Source organism: Protopterus annectens, chromosome 1.part2 (assembly GCF_019279795.1).
Source record: "Protopterus annectens isolate FY-2018-M chromosome 1.part2, PAN1.0, whole genome shotgun sequence".
In the NCBI taxonomy this organism is placed as follows: domain Eukaryota; kingdom Metazoa; phylum Chordata; order Ceratodontiformes; family Protopteridae; genus Protopterus; species Protopterus annectens.
Window position 1 is genome coordinate 93,789,161 of NC_056727.1, and position 21,242 is coordinate 93,810,402.

Sequence of the window (21,242 nt, forward strand, 5' to 3'; positions counted from 1 at the left end):
CAATGTGTAGGTGAACCCTTGTCACTTCAGTCAAAAATTATTTACAATTCAGTCACTTAGTATGACGTTGCCTCTGCATTGTAGACTACAGCCTGCATTTCTGAAATGCATACTGTTAGCAGAATACACAAAATTTTCGGTTTATTATTCGCAAAAAATGTAATCCTATTTAAAATGTTCAGATTGCTTTTAACCCAGCTGCTCTCTTCAGCTTTACGCACTCTGCATTCTGAAGCACAGTGTAGCACATACACATCTGTTGTAGATTTTTGTCCATGCCAAATGTTTGTATCCCACAGTTCCACCGGAGTGGGCAGGGTTACATAATTATGCATGCAAATTTTGTATGCTAATCCGTATCCATATTTTTGGCCAGTTGTACCTACTTTTCCTGGGCCTTTGTACAGATTTTTGATGTTTCCAGGTAGAGAGGCATGCAGGCATTTAGGACTGACTGTAATCCTGTGTGTGTGTTTGCAGTTAGACTCCAGTCAGTACTCCTTTACCAGAAGGGCAACAATGTAAGGCGACTTATGAAAGCTTTGGCTGCTGGTTGCATTAATACCATGTTTTTCATTAGCAGCCATACCACTGACACATATTGGGAAGAAGTGTTTATAAACAGAAAGTAAACAATAATGTAATCAAACGGATTTCACCAAACAACGTTAACAAATTTTGCTCCATGTGCAGGGATGCCAGAATATGGGAACGATGAGTCATTTCTCCATAATTTGGTGACTTATGAAAGCTTTGGCTCATGGTTGCCTTAATACGCAAGTACCATTGCCTTTATTATAGCATTAAACACACTTGTTTGGTGTTAAATCACATGTCTTATGAAGCATTATTAGTTGTCTTCTAGCTTTCACAGTAAAAGAACATCTAGAATATTTGAGAATATTAAAACATTTTCCATTGAAGGAGTACTTGCAGTGGTTCAAATGATGTTCTAGCTAGCCTGTTGGTGGAGAGATGGAACATTTGTATGACGTGCTGGAAGTTGTGAAGGTGTAGGTCTCAGAATTATAGCAAGGACTGGCGTCATCAATGGTGTTTATTTACATCATGTTGGAGATCAAGGGGAGTGTATTCATACTGAACAAGTGTGTGTTTATACACACAGTACTCTGACGGTGTGTTGGTGGAACAATGTATGTGGACACTGGTGTAATCAGGGCATGCTAATGACCTTCCCACTATTACCATCATAGTGTGGCCTAAATGTACATAAGGAAGTGTGAGGTAATATATATAGATATGTCCTCGAAGACTCAAAAAATTGGTCATGCCATGAAGAAGGTTGAAAGTACGGAAGTTAAAAAATACAGAGTCCAGATAAAGTTGAATTTCTGTATACCCCAACACTACAGTGCATTTTTAATATGCCACTACCAATATGCTAAAACAGTATATTTAAAGTTGCAGAAAGCATTGTAATTTGTAATTGTATGTATTCATGTTAACAGGGAAGTTAGCTGCTTAACATGAATCCCCTTCTGTCATGATGTGGTTGTTAAGGTTCATTTAAACAACAGGTTACAGATTTCTTCGCAAGCATATTTATTTATTTATTTAATATTTGTTTACCGGGAAAGTCTGACTTGGAATGAAGCCAATTTTCAGCAGCGGCCCGGGGAGAAACACTCCAGATGCATATCTTTGTAACGTGGGAGGAAACCAGAGCACCTAGAGAAATTCCACATGGATGTAGGGAGGACATGCAGACTCAGCACAGAAGTAACCCCAGCCAAGAATCGAACCAGAGAACCTCTTGCTGTGAGGTGACAACGCAACCGCTGTACCACTGCACCATTCATATAGCTAATGATTTGCAGTACATATTGCAGAGTTCAGTCTGTATAATTCTGAAAGTGTAGTACATCACACACTAAAGGCCTAAGCAGTCTTCAGAATACCTACTGAGTTAAATCAATTGGTTTCGTGCAAGTCACTCATTTTTGAAAGGAACAAAGTGGATAGCATACTCACAAGCATATACAACAATGTGTGTATATAATATGTATCTACAAATATCATAATATATGTATTTATGTGCATATGTGAATATATGTATGATGGCTTTATTTCGTTGTCTCTCTAAAATTCTTTTAATATTTTATTTGAAGTCCTTGAGTATTTAAATGCTGATGATACAGTATAAATTGTCTTACAGGTCTTAGTTCTCTAGTTTGAATCTTGGCTGGGAAGCCATCTTTGCATGTGTGTTTTTTTTCACTGTGTGAATTGGCCATTATCCAAATTGTCATTATGGGAATATTGTGTGTGTGTGTGTGTGTGTGTGTGTGTGTGTGTGTGTGTGTGTGTGTGTGTGTGTGTGTATGTATGTATGTATGTATATACATACTATGGGTTGGTGGCCATACCTCTTAACTGTACAGGTTTTTGCAGAATGTCCAGATTTTTGCCTCACATTTTTGGCCCATTTTTCATAAAACTGTAGTTTTCTAGCAAATTAGTGGCAAATCATTAAAGACTGAAGTTAGAAAATAATGACAGATATTTGAGTTTCAGATTTCATATTCTTCAGAAAATTCATGCTAATGCAAAACCGGTTATTCTATCAACTTTCTAAGTTTGTAATAGCAATATTTAAAAATTGTTCCTATTTTTGGGCCTTTGTCCCATTTTTATTCATGGGCTTTTTTCCAGATTTCTTGCTCTAGTCTAAGAGGTTGAGAGGTATGGTTGGTGCCCTATTATGTTCTCTACCTTATGTCATTTGAATGCCAGGATAGGCTCTGATTTCCCTATAACCTTGAATTGGATTAAGCAGGTAACTGGAAAATTGATTAATTGAACATATTAGAGCAGTGAGGCATGCCAGGGCATGTGTGTATGTGTGTTTGCTGTGGTTTGTAGCAGTCTGCATTCTGTTGTCTTTATTGTTTCCATGCCATCAAGTGCATGTTTTTGTTTGAGTAGAAGTGCTAGCCTGGAAATCTGGCACCTTGCTAGGGTACAGATCCATGTGCAGTCCCACTTATTTACCAGGTGCATTCTTGCTTCATAGTATAGGCATCTTCCCTATTCTTGGGGTAATGTAGCTGCTTGTAAATTTGAGAATAAATGGAGACATATGAGTGAGCCATGCTAATTTGGGGTGGTGGGGTTGTGTCTTTGGGAATAGAGTGTTGTAGCTGGTCTGCATGTTTCAATAAATTCATATTAAGAATAAAGATGTTCATGTCTAGGTTAAAGCGGTCTATTGGAATGGCATTCTTAATAGAAATCTTTTAAGTGTGTAATTATTTAATGCAAAGGTGAGCACATTTTTTCTGTTTGAGGGCTATTTGTATTACTATTAATTCACGTATTTTTAGTGGCCAGTTATATTAATTTTTAATTCTTTTGTGATTACTTAAAATAATAATTATTTTTCCAGGGGTGTGTGTAGTTCAGAGTGTGAAAAAGGCTGCTAAAATGAAGGTTGCTAACCATGTACAAGTCTATCTATGTATCAATGCATCTATATATTTGTCTTTCTATCTCAATATTTATCTAACCAGGGTAGAGCACTGATCACAAATAAGCAAGTTCATTCTCAGGCTGGGGAAAATTGAGATAGAAAATTAAAAGTATCAAAGAGAATGAGATGCAAACGGTAACCAGAACAAAAACCATGTATATTCATACACGTTATACAAAACAGTTTTGTACAATATATACACGTAAAAGAAGATGACAGGTAAGTAATCTATATATCAAAGGAAATAATTTAGAGATTAGCTTGAATTACAGACTGAAGATAATAAAAGGTTGTGAAGACATTAGGTAATCTGAGCCAAAATATGAAATTTCCAGTTAGCAAGAGGTTGGTCTTTAATTATACATGGAATTTTGGGTAACATAATATTTCCTTGAGATGGCAGGGTAGAGAATCTGAAAAATTGGGGAAACAGTGACCTGTGTAATGGAGCTTGGTCCTGCGGGGCTTGGAATGTAGGTGTTGTACGAGTTTGACTTCTAAGGTTTATAGGACAGGGATTCTCACAGTTTAACAACTAAGGGGGAGATTGGTATCTAGGGACTTTTACTTAGACTACTGCATTCTAAGTCTATTTAACTCAATCAAAGCTACAACTTTTTACCATTTTAATTTGTAAAAAGTACAAAAGTAAACAGTACTGAGGTCTGCACATGGGTCCTCTTTTGGAGTTTTGAGATACTGAACTCAAAACATAGAGATTTTGGAATCTCGAAAGTGAAAAGTGGGGGGGGGGGGGGCAACTAAAATAATGTTTTTGCAGGGGGGCAAGCCTCCCTGCACCCTCCTAATATACCAACTCCGAGATCTCTCTACAGTGAAGAGAATGGTAAGCGGGATAGGAGCATTACCGTTCCCTTCAATGTAGCGTGATCTCGGAGTTGGTATATCTAAGTAGGGGGGGGGGTCTGGGACCCCCTGCAAAAACATTATTTTAGCTGTTTGTTTTTTTTTTATTTGTTCACTTTTTAATTTTGAGATTCCAAAATCTCCACTTTCTGGGATCGGTATTTTGAAAGTCGAGATTTTGGTATATCGAAATTAAAAAGTGGACCCCTGCACATATATTTTGTAGATTTGGGGCATAAAAAGGGCTACAATACAATGTTAAAAATAAATTAAGTCTGACAGCCCACATCTGCATGGGAGACAGCAAGAGAAAACACAGTATGTATACAGTATATCAGAGTTAAAATTAAACCCAGTCTTCTATGACAGTAACTGAATAATGCAGCTAGTCAAAACCACATGGTTAGTCAGCAGTTTTAGCTTGAAAACAAAGGTATTGGAGTCACCTTACTACCAGAGCAGCTACCGTTCAACTCCTAGCACTGAGTCCTAGCAATTGCTGTGCGAGTGCAGTATTCATAGAACAGACAATGCAGAGCATACAGGAAACATAGTAGTTTCCTTTGATGAAACATCTAGCTACTGCACTTGAGCTTAGCAGTAAGACTATGCTTAATTAAATTATTTGCACCTTCTGGTCTCTCTCCTTCACAGTCCAAGGGCTGCATAATTAACAGCTGCTAAAAATGCTTGGGGGCCACATAAGAAGCAGCCTTGGGTCACATATGGCCCATTGGCCCCTTGGCCCCAAGGCTGCAGATTGCCTACTCTTGCCTTAGTGGTTGTGAAAAAAAATTGCTGCATTTCTTGTGATTGGTGCTGAGGGCCTTAAAATCCATCCCTGAAATTCCCTAGTTTCCTGGCTGCTAAGCATCTGAGGTAAACATTGATTTTTGCCATGTCTGAAGGTTGAAACTTGCTTTGTCCTTGGCTGGGAGAAATTTTCATAAGACCTTTACTTCAGTATTGGTTGGGTGTTTATGGAATTAATTGAGAAGAGCTGTTGAAAATATTAAAGCCCTTTCTCAGTATGATAATGTAGTTATTCTTCCTTTTTGCAGGTATTGAAAAAACTTATGTTGAAATAATTGAGCAACCTAAGCAGCGAGGAATGCGTTTTCGTTACAAGTGTGAAGGACGTTCTGCAGGGAGCATTCCTGGTGAACGCAGTACAGACAGCAATAGAACATATCCTGCTATTCAGGTAACAGAAGTGAAAGGAGTAATCAATAAAGTGATGCTCAAGTTGTTACACATCATTAAACATTTGCATTTCTGCCCCACCATCACATTTCCCCTGTAAACTGTCTTTAATGCAATATTTATTTTATTTTTCTTTATTTATTTATTTACATTTGTTGACCAGGAGTGTCCGACTGGATGTAGGTCCATTTTCAGCGGAGGCCCGGGGAGAAAAGCTCCACAGTTAAAATAAACAGACAGTAGTTACATTGGATTACATAGCGATTAACAATTTAACATAGCAAATACTTACTACATATTTACAGATGAAGAACATAGTACATCAGTAGACAACTAGAATCTTTATCTGTGAAGTACATAACAGACATTAAATGTTACAATAAGAAGTTCCTGCTGTATAATAAGTACTAGACTTATGAGCATCTGAGCTTGTTATAATCAAGGTAGTTAGTGGAGTGGAAAGAAAGGTAGTGGTTGGATGGGGTGGGTGATATTAGCGTGGGAGTTGCAAGGGGATAGCCAGCATGTTTTTAGGTGCGCTTTTAGTAAAGTTTTGAAGTGGGTACATGATGGTATGGAGGTAATTGTGGGTGGGAGGGAGTTCCATAGTTTGGCTATGGCTTTAGTGATCTGCAAGTGATTTTTGTTGCTGGATCTTAGTGGTCTGGTGGTGCGATAGGGTTGGAGTAGATTCTGGAGGGATGGGACATTTAGTGGATGGTTTACTAGTTTGTGGGCGAGTGAGAGTTGATACCATTGAAGAAAGTGAGGGAGTTCAAGCCAGCCCCAGCAAGTGAGAGACAGTGGTGACTACGGTAGGATGCCCCTGTGGCGAATTTGGCCCGATTTTGTTGTAGCAGGTCTCTAGTTTGTTTAGATCTAGCAATAACTAGAACCATGGCTTGATAGCACAGAGGTTAAAGTGCAGGGTTATCAGCTGGTAGACCTTCGTTTAATTGGGCAGTAGCAGTATCTGCGTGGAAGAAAAGCCTGGCAATCTACTTCCATAATATGCCACAAAAACCATATGGGGTCTTCCCATAGAGTCACCAATAGTCTATTTCAACTCGTAGGCAATTACTTGTTTATCTAAAAAGAATAGCAGTGAGAGAACCTAAATGACTTCAAGAGACAGGTAGTGCATTTTGTGATAATTACAGTGAATACAAATGGAACAGTGCAAACTGTTGATGTACATTTACGTAGTAAGTTATTTAATGTGAAAGTGTTGACTCACTTTGCTGCATAGTGGATTTGAGTGGCAAGAATGTTAGTAGTACTGCAGCATGAGGAGAAGTACTGCATTGTTGAAATGCAGTGCTGTCCTTCACATTGGGATGTAGCAATCATCCCTCTCTCTGTATCGCTGGCATTGTCTCTTTCTTGTCTCGAATCACTGTCCAGGCTAGGGTTAAAACACATACTGCCTGTTAGTATATCATCAGTACTGCTTCCACCAATATGGAGGTTGCCCAGTTTCAGACTGTGGGTGTAAATGATAAATATAAGAATATTTTTATCTTGTGGCAAAATAAATGAAAAAGGTGGGTAATGAGGCCTTTATTCACCGTATAGGTAAAAACATATAATGAAGGCTTTGATGGAAAAAGTATTATCATTTTGTGGTATATGAGGAATTGCTACTTTAGTAAGCTTGTAAATAATGAGAAATCTGTGCGAGGTCATAATCCGTCTCTACTCGTTCCTCATTAGGAATATTATAGAATACAACGCCTCATTTGGCATGTACCTCACTAGACACCTACAACAACTGGAAAGGCCACAAAAATACCTCACTAAGAGGATCCCCTGTTCAGACAGACTCAAAAAACTCCAGCTATACTCTGTCTCTTATCGCCTACTTAGAGGCGATCTCTGCTTGACCTACCAAGCCATGTCTGACCCAGAGCTGCTAGACAGGCTACACCTAAAGAAATCCCAATCCTTCCATGCCACACGCTCCAGGGGCCTAAACCTCATTACCACAATAAACAGAACATGCTGGAGGGACAAGTTCCTAACCCAGAGACTTCCCATACTCCGGAACAAACTTCCCATTCACATCAAGTAGAGCACTTCACTGGCTCTCTCTAAGAGAAATCTTGACGAGTAGATGGGCAATAGGAAGTTCACCCCGGGGATCACTTCAGTGGCCTTGCTTGACAGGGGCACTGGGAACTAACTTTGGGCAGCATGATGCAAGGGAATCTTCTTGTGCTAGGCTTATATAGGCTCAAGGGCCGTTAGCCTAGTACACACCTATGAGAACCTATGACTTTAAGTAAGGCAGCACTCATCATAATAAGGCATATTTCCCTCCTGTTTACGGTTACTAGTCACTTTATGTGCTTATGTGCCATACACATATGCCTTATCTTCTTCTTTCGGCTTTTCCTGGTTAGGGGTCACCACAGCGGATCACCTGTCTGCTCATGATTGGCAGTGGAGTTTTACAGTGTCGAGTTGCCAGTCCAGTGCCAAACCGTCCACAGAAGGCGCACACATGCACATACTCACGCCTAGCGCCAATTTAGAGTGTCCAAACCACCTACAGCATGTCTTTGGGATGTGGGAGGAAACCAGAGCAGCCGGAGGAAACCTATGTGACCGCAGGGAGGACATGCAGACTCTGCACAGAAGACACCCCAACTGAGGATCGAACTGGAGAACATCTTGCTATGCCTTATAAAAAGCAAAATCATACCTTTTCTTGAAGTCAGACTAAAAACTTTTAACAGAACCAAACAAACTGGTAAAAACAAAAGAAAACAAAGCAGGAAGCACAACACTAAAATAATTTAGTGCTTCCGTCAGTAATACACTGTAGACTTCTTCAGAATAAGAACGAATACAAAATAGCAAGTTTAAATAGAAATGAACAACCAGTAACCTCTCCCTAACAGAATCCAATCTGTAAAATAATTAAAGCAACCACTCCTTAATGTTTGAAAAATCAGTGAGCACAAAAACATAGTAAATGATCAATTACAAAAAGTACAAGACCTTTCCTAATAGATAAAAAAACAATGGTAAAAAAACTAATAAACATGACTAAAGAAAAAGATGACTATAAACATTTGTTAACGATACCTACTGGGCGAGGTACTGGTCTTTTTTATGGCCAGTACCTGGATGACATCATAATTTTTTGGCATGGGCCCAGGACTGAGTTGGATTTGTTTTTTGAGTTCCTTTTTTTACCGTGGAATCCAACCCCAACAGTGTCCACTATTTAGACATTATACTTTCCAAAGACAAAGTTCACAATCATTTTGTTTCTACCCTTTACAGGAAATCTACCTATTCCAATTATTTTTTTGACTTTCAGAGCTGCCATCCAGTACACCAAAAGAAATCCCTTGTCAAGGGGCAATACGTAAGACTGGCTTGTATGATTAGTCATGATGACATGTTTGTTTCAGAGAGCGATCAATTGAGGAATATGTTTAATATGAGAGGCTACCCCTTTGATTTTTTAGATCAAATTTTTGAGGAGGTTAGCCTCAAGAAATCCAGTGATCACGTTTCCCCATTATTGAGGTCCATTGACAATGGGTGTACTACCGACATTCCTTTTAGGAAGCCTGCTGACAGCAATGATGGTGATTTCAATAGAGCCTTGGTTTTACCTTACAATCTATTTTTTCAAGCCGTTAAGGATATTATTTTTAAGAACTGGGCTCTATTTGATATTGATCACGCATATTGTGATAAAGTGGGTGACCAACCTTTAATAGTTTATAGAAAAAGTGCATGTTTTAAGAACTTTCTTGAAACAGGTTCTAAAGGGTCACAGGAAGGAGTGATGAGGAAATGTGGCCACTGTTCTTACTGTAAATACATCTTGGAAGGGACCTCCGTTTCAATTGTAGGTTATGGTTTGATCAACCTGTGTCACAAATTTGATTGCAATAGCAAGTGTCTGGTTTATATAGCTAAGTGCCAATAGTGTGACAGTTTTTATGCCAGCAAAACTTTAAATAAGTTTAGGACTAGAATATATCGGCATATATATGACATTCAAAAGCAAAATAACACAGACACATTGGCCAAAAATATTATGAAATATCCTACACATAATTTCAAATTTATAGCAGTAGATCAGGTTGATTTGGGTCTAAGAGGTGGGCCAGTAGATTTATTTTTAGAATACAAAGAACTAAGGTGGCAGTTAAAGTACAAAGCCACCTTAACCCCCTGGTATTAATGAATCTGCCTCCATATCTAGTGTTCTAAAACTTAAAGCTATTTTTTCTTTAATAAATTAATAAATGTTTACAGTCATTTTTTTCTTTAGTCATGTTTATTAGTTTTTACCATTGTTTTTTATCTATTAAGATAGGTCTTGTACTTTTTGTAATTGATCATTTACTATGTTTTGTGCTCACTAGTTTTTCAAACATTAAGGAGTGGTTGCTTTAAGCAATTGTTTTATTGATTGGATTCTATTAGGGAGGGGTTACTGGTTGTTCATTTCTATTTAAACTGGCTATTTTGCATTTGTTTTTATTCTATGTACTACTGACGAAAGCACTAAATTCTTGTATTAAACTCTGTGTTGTGCTTCCTGCTTTGTTCTCTTTTGTTTTTACTATTTTGAAATCAGTGCAGATGCTTGCTGTAGCTGCTAGCTGGGCTATTTTCCACAGTGACCAGCGTGTCTTGGCCTTACTAAACCTGTAGGCACCCAGTGGCACTTGCCTCCCAACAAGGAGTAGGTAAAGGAGCACATTAGACAAAGATTCATCATTTAACTTTGCTGACTAGCAAATTCTGGATAGATTTAGAGTGGACAGGGATATAGTATGGGATTTAGTGAGTTTGTATGGCCCACATAAAGGGGAGAAGAATGGTCGTCTTATACCTCTAGACACCAGGGTATATATAGCCTAAACTGTACTTGGCACGGGGAGCTTTCAGCGATGATTTGGGGACATGTTGAGTATTTCCCTGGCTCTGTTTCTCGTGAATACTTCAGCAGTTCCTCAACATACTCTTGGCATGTGTGGATTAGTATAATTATCTGCCAGTGTCACCTCAGGACAGAGCTTGAACCATGCTTACCTTCTGCGGATGTCACATTTTCTAAAGGTGTTTGATGTGCCAGATTGTACCCATGTTGCCATTTGGGCCCCATCTGGATCATGAGAGAGGGGAGCAGTGGTACCACAACAGGAAGGGCTAGTGTTGTCAGGTAGTATGCAGTGCATGTGGGTTCATCACCAGCATGTCAACCCAACATCCTGACAGTGTCCACGATTCTCACATTTGGAACACAAGATCACTTCACCACCTCTTCCTACAGTGTATGATATCTCAAGGTTATCTTGCTGGTAAGTGTAAAGTTTTTCTAGTTATAGAAGTAACTGTAGGTATACTTTAGAACATTTATTGTTTAGCACTAAACCCCACACTTTTATGTCCTCCCTTTTTTCTTTTCCAGGTGATACAGTTTACCCACTTAAACCTTTCCAAATGACACCAGTCTGTAACCCCAGAGAAGTTGCTGAGAAGCACTTCAAAACCACCCAGTCCTAGACAAGGATTGTCAGTGAGCATGTGTTTGGCCTGATGAAAGCTTCTTTCTGTTGCCAAGATGAGTCTGGGGGTGCCCTACAGAATGACCCTGCAAAACTGAAGGCACACGGGATGAAACTGACTACAGATAAGAGAATTGTAATGGCAGCAAATGTGGGAAATCAGAAGAAGCTGTGATCTGAGATAAAAAGGAAAATAGTTTCAGGTTAGCAACTTCAGGTATCTGAGAGGGGTGACTGTGGAGAAGGGAAGTCTGAATGAGCAAGTCAAAGCTAGAATCAGAGGGGCTGCATCTAGTTGGCACAGAACACTAGCGGTAGTGTGTGACAGAATAGTGCCAAAGAAACTGAATTGTAAGGTCTACAAAACAGTGGTGCAACCAGTAATGCTGTATGGTACAGAAATCTGGAATTGAAGACAGAATAGTTGATGCTAGATGTAATAGAGACAAGATGCCTGACGCAGGTGATGAATGTGGAATGCACAATGTGAGAAAGATGAAGAAATGAGTATCTCAGAGCAGAAGCTCAAGCTGGTCACAGAAAACAAATTTGCCTGACCGAGCCAAATGTACTGGAAAGCAGAAAACAATCTGGTGAAGAAGATTTGGGACAGACAGGAAGAAGGCAAGAGGAAATCGGGGTCTACAGCAAAGAGATGAATGGATTGTATGAGAGAAAACCTGCAACAGTCAGGCATGACTGATGAAGAAGGTAAGAGAGTGGCATTGCATCGAGAGATATGGCAACTGTTGACACAACACCTTGATTCCATATAGAAAATGGGAAAAATTGGACTGATGATGATGATGTTGATGAGGATTGTGTGTGGGGTATCAGGATAATTCTTTGGTCTGGTGTGCAACTGCCCCATGATGACAGTGCAGCTCCCATTGTTGTTCCTTTCGCCAGTGGTGATAATGATAGTGGCCAACTGACGGCAGTAGTATGGGACCCTACGTAGCAGGCTCATGTACAGTATATTGCTATGCAGGCATAGATTCAGCATCTAGTCTACAACTATGGATTGTGACATTCAGGCAGTGGTATCATTAATAAAAAAATCACATAGATAATACTTCATGCATGCAGTGTTATATCTGGGGGCTGTGTGGTTTGGTGCATGGTTTACTGTCATTTTATATCGGACCTTTTCTTTCATCTTTAAAGAATTTTGTTTTCAATATCATTAGATTGCTTCCACAAAACAAAACATAGAAAGCATAGCTCCATTCTGATATCTAACTATGAACTGTAAGCTTTATGGTTAATGCTAAATGAATAAAGAATAATGTTGAAAGTGATATATTATGCATGTGTATAAATAAGCTGTTCATACAAACTTATTCAGAAGTAATTAAAAAGTGTAGCAGGGGTGGAGCAGGACTGTTGACTTTTTATAGTTGATCAGGCAGGATTGCAAGTATTTACTCAGTCAAAGGTGTGTTGCAGTATGTAGAGGTGCAGTTTTCCACTTGAGAGAGTGTGATGAGCTCACTGTTACCTGAAAGGCGGGTTGTTAGTTTTCATGTGTGTGCTGCTTTTTCAAATATGACAGGGAAGAAAATCATTCGTCTGAAAAATTACTGTTGGGTGAGCACTCATGGTTTGCCAAACAAAACATTGACGTGAACCTCAGCTATAACTTGTCCTGCATGTGTGCTGTTGACTATGATGTGTGGTGCATGGTCACATGATCATAACCGTGTGTTGTCATAATTCATCATTTGTGCAGGGTCAAGTAGCAACAGTGCTAGCTTTACTGTCAGGATAACCAAGATTGTGTTAATGTATGCACTGGGCTAATCGTACATTCCTACAGCACTAAGCACAGAATAGTATTTTATGTAATTGTTTGCACAACCACATAAACTAGTCCCAGACTTAGCTGAATTCTTTACAGGTGTTATGAGCAGTTATGCACTGATACCCATGCCTGAAAATTGAAGGTTTTGTGACTATCGTCTTATTCATTGTAGTCTGCAATGTCAGTTATTGATGTAAGGTGTCTTGCATAGTGTCCCCTAAGGTTAGTTTGAGTGATAGTCCCAGTGATTGTAAGTAAGTGCTGCCATGGGATCTTGATGCAAAATTGCTGCAACAACGTGATCTACTGGATGTAAGGGGACCTCTAGTTCTGACATTGCTGTAGGACCAAGACATTGACTAAGAGGTTTTACCACGTGTTATAGAAGACTGACAAGGCCTTGACTGCCTTCGTTTGGGTTATGTCACCCATATTCCTTGTAACACCTTCTTGAGAATGAAATGGAGTGCTGCCTACTAGTCCTCCACTTGTGCAGCTAGTCCCCTGTCCATGTCCTGCTGTGCTTCCAATATTAATCTGGTAAGCCTTTGCTAGTGTTGTGTATGGAGAAAGACTTGGATGCCATGAGTGCCACCATAATGCGCAAGAAGATCATCATGACATTATCCCTCGCCTCGACCATTCCCACGTACTGATGAAATTCCTCACGTATACCCTGCAGTACTGTAACCATTTATACCCGACTGCTTGTGGCAGTGGTCTCTGCCTGAACTATGTCATGGCACATCTTCTGCTGGGTTATGAAAGCATGTCTCCTGAGGTAACTGTGAAATATGCCTTTGCTTGGCACCCCTTTGTACAGGTATGACAGTGGGTACTGCTAACTCTGAAATGGTAATGTCTTTCACAAGACGTTCAGGTTGTTCAAAAGAAACAGGTGTTGAACTGTGTGTTCCACCCCCAAGTAATGTAATGTTATGTCCTCATTTTGCTGAGTGTGTGAGCTCATGTCTCGACCTATGGAGTTATTCACCTGTTGTGAAGTTGAGGGTCTGCCAGTACACTTTGCAACAGTGTAGCACTGTCCTCAAGCTGTGTCAAGAATATGAGAATTATGGCATCATTGTAGATAACCATTCTTTGGTCAACATCATCGTGTTTTGCTCTAGCACTGAAAGAGTTTGTTTCTGTTGCTGACCTTATGAAGGAATAAGTGATGATAAAGTTAGTGTTACCTTTGACAGTAAACATGATTTATCTATAAACAAGTGATAGTCACAGTTACCATACAGATAATGAGCATTTTTTTGTATGACTGAAGTGGATGAAGCACCTGGTAATGCAAAATCTTATGAATTATACGTACACAAGTACCCTGGGCAGTAGGTATCAGCATAAATTATTGCCATCAGCTATGCACCAACCTTCCACATTGTATTATTTTGGATGCTGCAGTGGTTTGAAATTACTGGTGTTCACACTATCTCTCTGCCTGTGGCATCCTTGTCTGCACCAAAGTTATCACCCTTCATGGAGAGAGGGTACTTCTCAGCAGGTGTTAATGATTGGGGTGTGGAAGGGCCCCCACCACTGCTGCTGTGGGCAAATGCATTCTGCCTAATGTTGGTCCTTGCACATCACACCAGTTCATTTGCTGTTTTTGTACACCATCGCAATGTGCACTTCCCCTATAGCATTGATGTCAACCACTGTTTGGTTCTATGCCGTAGCACTTTCACTCCCTACTTTGCCTCCCTTTCCCAAACATACATTTCCCATATGTGCTCAGAGCATCCATGAGGGTGTGGTTCTCCTCCCAATAAAAGTTGCCTCTGCTGTGTCTTAATCCTGGCTGTTGCAGCATGTGGGAAAATGAAAGCACATATTTTATCCCAGAATTAAACCAATCCCCCCACATAACACGTTTTACTAATAGTTTACAAATACAAAAAGTGTGTTGACTGAGATATTACTTGTTCTCTGTAAGTCATTCCAAGCTGTACTTAACTGTGAAGTGTTGTGTGTAAAAGTATTGTATGTTACTGTATGGTTCTTTGTATTTTTAGGTACTACAGAATCATTCTGTGCTACTGCCCCACTTTTTTCATCACCATTAACAATGTAACTTAAGGACAGAAAGCACCTAAACACATTCAGATAGCATATGACAAAAAACAACTGGTCAAAGGCAAAGAGCAATAATAAAAACTCCCACATTTTTATTAATACAGTGTAAGCGCTTTCGTAATGAATCACTTCATCAGACACAAATAACATAGTCTAAAAACAACTTAAATACTACAACCCATCTGTTTCCTACCAGCTAAGTCCTGATGTCACATTTAGGCTGTGTCTTTTTAAGAATTTGTAATTGATTTTAATTAATTTTTGGAGGGAATTTGTTGTTTTATGATTGGTAGGAACTGTACCCCCCACACCCCCCCACTTAAATATTCCTACTCCGAGATCGCACTACAGCGGAGGACATGAAAATCTTCCAGTTTACGCTATATGCGTAAGCGCAAACCGGAAGATTTCCCTGTCCTCCGTTATAGTGCGGTCATGGAGCATTTAGTTTTAGCTGCGAGGATGCCGGGGGACCTTGCCCCTTGCAAAAACGTAAGTGAACTCTTTTTTTTTTTTTTTTAAGCCCTAAACTTCCCATTCACAATTTCGAGTGAATGGAAGTTCGAGATTCTGGGCTCGAGCTTATGGGTTTTGAGCTTCCATTCATTCCAGCTTTTGAAGGGGAACATATATATATATATATATATATATATATATATATATATATATATATATATATATATATATATATATATATATATATAAAATGTGTGTGTGTGCAGATATTTGCACACACGGTTCCCCTTCAGAAGGTCTTACGGCTGAAATCTCGAAATGCATATGGTCGAGACCATATGCTCGAAATTTCAGAAGCTCGACCTTCTGAATGGGGATTGGCATACAGCTCAGAATGGGAGATTTCCCTTTCTGCGCTGAAGTGCGATCTCGGAGTTGGAATAAATAAGTAGCAGGGGGGCTTGCCCCCCTGCAGAAACATTGTTTTGTGTTTTATTTTTGTTTTTTACTTCCCTTACAGAAGGTCGAGCTTATGAAATTCGAGCATATGGCTTTGACCATATGCATTTTGAGATTTCAGCCGTTCGACCGTCTGAAGGGGAACCGCACGCACACATGTTTGTGTATATGAGTGCTATACAAGTTATCGCTACACGCATTTTATCACGTGGTGGAACAGTGGTGTTTTCCATCACTGGTACAATTTGTCAAATTATGTAACAGTTGAAGTTCAGGATATTGACCGTTACATAATTCAAGAGCTTTTGACCTTTTTTGAATTTGCGCGACTCTGGAGTTAATATGTTTAATTTCTTGGATTGTAGGGACAGAGTCCCCAAGTCAGGTGTTTTTGGGAGGGTGAGGCCCCCCCCCCCCACCACGTAACAATCTGTTTTTTTGTTTGTTTTACTTTTTGTAATCGCAAATATACCGTATTAGTTTACACTTGCGATTACTTTTTTGCAGTGATTTTAGTGGAGATTAATGGTAATCGCCAGTAAGTTTGTTTGATGTTTTGTGTTGCCATCAAACTCACCAGGGATTATTCATTGTAAACTCATATATACGCGTACATTTTATATATATATATGTGTGTGTGTGTGTGTGTGTGTGTGTATTTATATATAGTTATTTTTTTAAATAAATGTATGTATACAGAAACATGCACGCACACACATATGTACATTGTTTTTAATGATATACATAATTTTAATTTAAAATTAAATTATTTAAATTTTAATTTTACTGTGTGTTAATAGCATATCAAAGAGTTAGTGGAAATATATTATCCATATAAACACAGGTAAGCATTGAAGTGCATGCTGCAGATAAGTCTGCACCATTTTAAAGTTAGCGACCCTTGCAGGAATGTAACCTTCTTTCCTAAAAGTTGAGTAACTGATATGGTTGCTTTTAAGATCAGTACAGCTGTAGTACACCCTTTCGTTACCTCTCACTAGACACTGTGGTGCCTCTGAAAGTATCATTTGGGGAATGTTGAGCACAGCCTGTAGAATTTTATTGTATGTAAACACCATTTAGTCTGGCAAGAAAATGAAAGTTAATCAAAGAATCTAAGCACAGTAGTCTGTTGCCAGTCTGTAAAAGTCTAGCAAGGGCTGGTATTCATCATTGATGCACAAAGATATTGCAAAAATATGTAGCTTTATTTTTCTTTAGGGCAGGAATACAGCAGCAGACATGTGGAGTGAAGGTTAAGGCGTCTGATAGAAAGCGCATGTGAGTGCTAAACATTGTGCTATTATTGTTATAGAAGTAATAGAGATATTCCCACAGCATCTGTTCCCATAGTGTATAAAAAAAGCAGAGTGAGGTATTCTGTTACATCATTATAGCATGCATACGTATTTAAGTTGTAATCAATTAAGGACTTAAGTAGTAATTAAAGGGGCATAAGATTGTAATGCTCAATACAGTCAGTAGTAAAGAATGCACTTAGTAGCATTTTGCAAAGTAAATCAGTAAACTGTTATTCATTACTGTCAATAAAATGGTATATTTGGACAAAATTTTGTCTCTGTCTTCTAGCCCATGTTTTCTCTCATCTCTCTCTCTCTCTTTTCCTTTCTTTCTCTTTCTTTTTGTGTTCCTCTTTGCACAGGTTCAGAATTCCCAGGGGCAGCTTAACCATGTACATCCCATGTCACGGAAAATTCACCACCTCCTTCTACCTATCTGGGCATGTCTTCAGAAAGAGGGGGTGGTGGTTCTGCCCCTGTGGGCCTCCTTGTGAGTAGCAACCTGGAAAGCTGCCAACCTTGTGGGCTTCGGAATCTGGTAGAGACAACAGTTGAGCAGGAGATGGTGAGGTGCCTTCAACCAATAGAAGCACTTCTCCAGCAGGTAGATGACTCTTTGACCCAGTCTGCTCTGACCACTGGAGGCCTCTACCCATACACTATCAGGGCCCCCCTGAAGGTTCATCACAGATGGGAGGATATTTGAGGTTCTCTAGACCACTGTGTGACTTGTGCTGCCCACCTTCTCAACTGTTCCTTTTGTGTATACATATGCCCTGTGTCCCCCACCAATGTGAACCCCTGAGGTGTTCCTGTCTTGCCTATATTTTATGATGTGCCCTTGCATTAACTCTTCCCTAAGCCACACTTCTGTATCCTCTTCCTTTACTCCTTCCCAACTTCCCTCTAATATAAAAACAGTGAAAAATAGAGGGTCTGTTCCCTGTAAAATAAACTTAATACCCTTCCTGTCTCACATCCTCCAGCACAACTCTGTTCTTGTCTTTCTTTTGTGTGTCCCTTGTATTCTTTGTCTTTCTCCCTCATTTATGGATTTCATGTCTTCCTCTTTCCAACCTTATAAAAGACCAGTCAAGGTATCCACATAAGGGCACCCTTACATTCAGTAAATAAAACCTTCTAGCTATTTACTTTTACTTCAAAGGAGCTGTGCTGAGTGTAGCTTTTCAAATAATTGCTAGTGGTGTGTACGGGCTTGCACTTGCTTGTAAACAATGGAAAAATGAAAATACCCAAAAGAAATTCTCACTTTACATTCACGTCACTACCATTGTACAAAATCAGACTAGTTTAAATACATTTTATTATGTTTCAGACAGCTAAAAATGTTTTGGATATTTCTGCATAGCAGTTCAAACTGTTGCTTCTTATTCTGCATATAGATTCCTCAGGAGGCAATTAAGTTTTCCCAGTGTCCACATTTCTTTTTGCACTTGCCAAAGTTTGTTATTTTCCACACAAAGGATTTTGAATAGTCAGTAAAACAGAAGTAAATCTGAACTTCCTTGCTTTCTCCATTATCCAGTAAATCTTGACAGTTAACTCTCTCGTGCCTTTGCCCCTTCTAAAACCAGCTTGTACATCTGGCTGATTTGGTCCATATGTTGCCTGAGGCTACTTTGCAGAATCATAAGGGTTTCTTTGCTTGCTTGTGAAAAATGTGCCGTTGATAGATAATTTGAGTAATCTACAATATTGCCTTTTTTGGGATTGGACTATATATTGACCTTTTCCAATCTATTGGTCACTGCCATGTTTTTCATTTTTGCTGGGAAATTCCAAGCAGCACTGTAACAGCGTTATTTTTGAAAGTTAGGTAGTTCAGTTGGAACTCCATTACTTCCTGCTGCCTTGTTGTTAGCAATGCTTTTTAGGGACCATTTGACTTTACTTTCCAGAATGTCTGGCTGAAGATTAGAGAACATGCGTTACATGTATGAGTGGGTCTATTTTATCGTTTTACTGTATATTCTCGCTACCCCTTCTTAGTATGTGTGTGTGTGTGTGTGTGTGTGTGTGTGTCTAAATATGTATGTTGTTGCCATTTAGATTATTACATTTTATCCAGATAAACCTAACACCTAATCAAAAAAGTTATGCAATACACATTTCACCTCGTCCTAATTTACACTACATGCACTTATGTACAACACTGAAAATAAGGAAAACCTGAGATTTTTGATCACTGGATTTAGTTTTTTTACAGCTTTTTTTTTTTTTTTTTAAGTAGAAGGGTGAGGGTGAAAGCCCCCCAATCACTGCTGGCTAGTTAGGTTTTAAGTAATTCACTGAGTTTTTATATGTTTGTATGTTTTAGGGTAGGTTTAGATGAGATCTGTATTAGATCATTTTTTAATCAGTTGGTTAGATAAACTAAGTGCTTACCTCAATCAGTATAAAACCATGCAATTACAAATCATTTATGGTATGTATAAAAAGTATGTATATATATATATATATATATATATATATATATATATATATATATATTATATATAATGTATATATATATATATATATATATATGTGTGTGTGTGTGTGTGTATGTATGTATAATATATGAATCTGATGTTGTCCTTTTCATTCTTCCTCACAAATGGGTTCGGCCGCATACACAAAATTTAGGAGCCAACCCTTGAGCTCCTCCCTCTACCCATAATGCTCTGTTCTATCCCCAAAACCTCAGATCTGGTTTGTCGCCGCCATCGTGGTTAAATGTAGGTTCTGCTCTCAAGGATAGAAAGCAGTATTTTTCTTGTAATAAGTCAGTCTATTTCTAAAACTTGCTTCCTTTTCTCTTAAAACTTGTAGCTTCTTCTGTTTTTTTGCTGGCGTTAGTCTCCTTTCTCCTCTTCTTAACTTTTACTCAGTTTGAGTAGTATTGGTACCATTGTTGATGCACTCTTTTCCTTAACTTTTTAGGTATTCTCTAGTATACCATAGCTGCTATTCAATTTCCATTTCCTTTCTTAGGATATTGTTTAAAAAAAAAAAAAAAAAAGAGGGGGGTTCCCCTGGTCCTTTGGCATTCAAAGTGGTAGAAAGTGCTTTCTCTCTTCACAATGAACCATTCTCTCATCTCGGATACTACCCATCTTTGTTTTTGAGGTCTGAGCCCATTAGACCTATTCAGCAGGGACAGCCAGTTCCAAGAAGTCTTCAGACGGTACCTCTAGAGGAATTTCCCCTCTCTTCTGACACTTCCCCCAAACACTCCATGGAGGAGGTTCCTCTGAAGAGGACGTGTAAGAGGAGGCACATCAACTTGGCCATGGAGTCTCTCACAGAAGACATTGATTTTGATGAGGGAGAAGGATCCCCAGATTCCCACCTGATGACACCTCCTTTGGAGACATCCTTGAAAACAGAAGGGTGGGTGGTCTTCCCATTCTCTTTTTCCTGAAGAATCAGTGTTTCTGGAGGCTTTTGGTTCTGGAACCTCTACATCTTAGGCGGCCTCCTATCAGATGACCTGATTGATTTGGTTTCCTGCCGGGCTTGGAAGGAACCAGACACTGTCGAGCCTATCCCCAAGTGTCTGGACAAATTTCTGGTCTCTCCTGCTGATAGACCCCACTGGAGCAAGGGAGTCCTGGTTGATGCTCTAGTAGTGGCGGCAGCCACCAAGAAGGAGCTAGCTGAGCAAAGCTCCTCCGTCCATCCACTGAACAGGGAGTCCAGAGCGATGGACAGATTTGGAAAGCGAATGTATGCCTCAGATACTTTTGTACGGAGGTCATTAAACTGCTTGGCACACTTCACTTGGCTACAGAGAGATTTGATGAAGGAATTATCAAACACTGTCTCGTGAGTCCATGTCTGCAGAGGATTTCAAAAAGACTTCCTCTCAACTGGTCACTCAGCTATCCATTTCTAATGAATTGATAAGGCTGATCTTCCATGCAGCAGAAGGTACCTCACAAGCACCCAGTTCAGCCATAGCCATAAGGAGACATGCTTGGATGTGGCTATGCAATTTTGTGGAGCCCTTCAAGATGTCCTTTGTCAATGCC

General features: G+C 39.3%; 1 protein-coding gene across 1 annotated transcript in view; it reads left to right on the forward strand.

The window, feature by feature from the left end:
- Positions 1 to 21,242, forward strand: part of LOC122788078 (proto-oncogene c-Rel-like) — a 1,849,952-nt gene that overhangs the window by 389,826 nt on the left and 1,438,884 nt on the right. Inside the window, exon 2 of the mRNA XM_044055006.1 lies at positions 5,419 to 5,561. Within this exon, the coding sequence (XP_043910941.1) occupies positions 5,419 to 5,561 (143 nt within the window). The remainder of the gene's footprint in view (positions 1 to 5,418; positions 5,562 to 21,242) is intronic.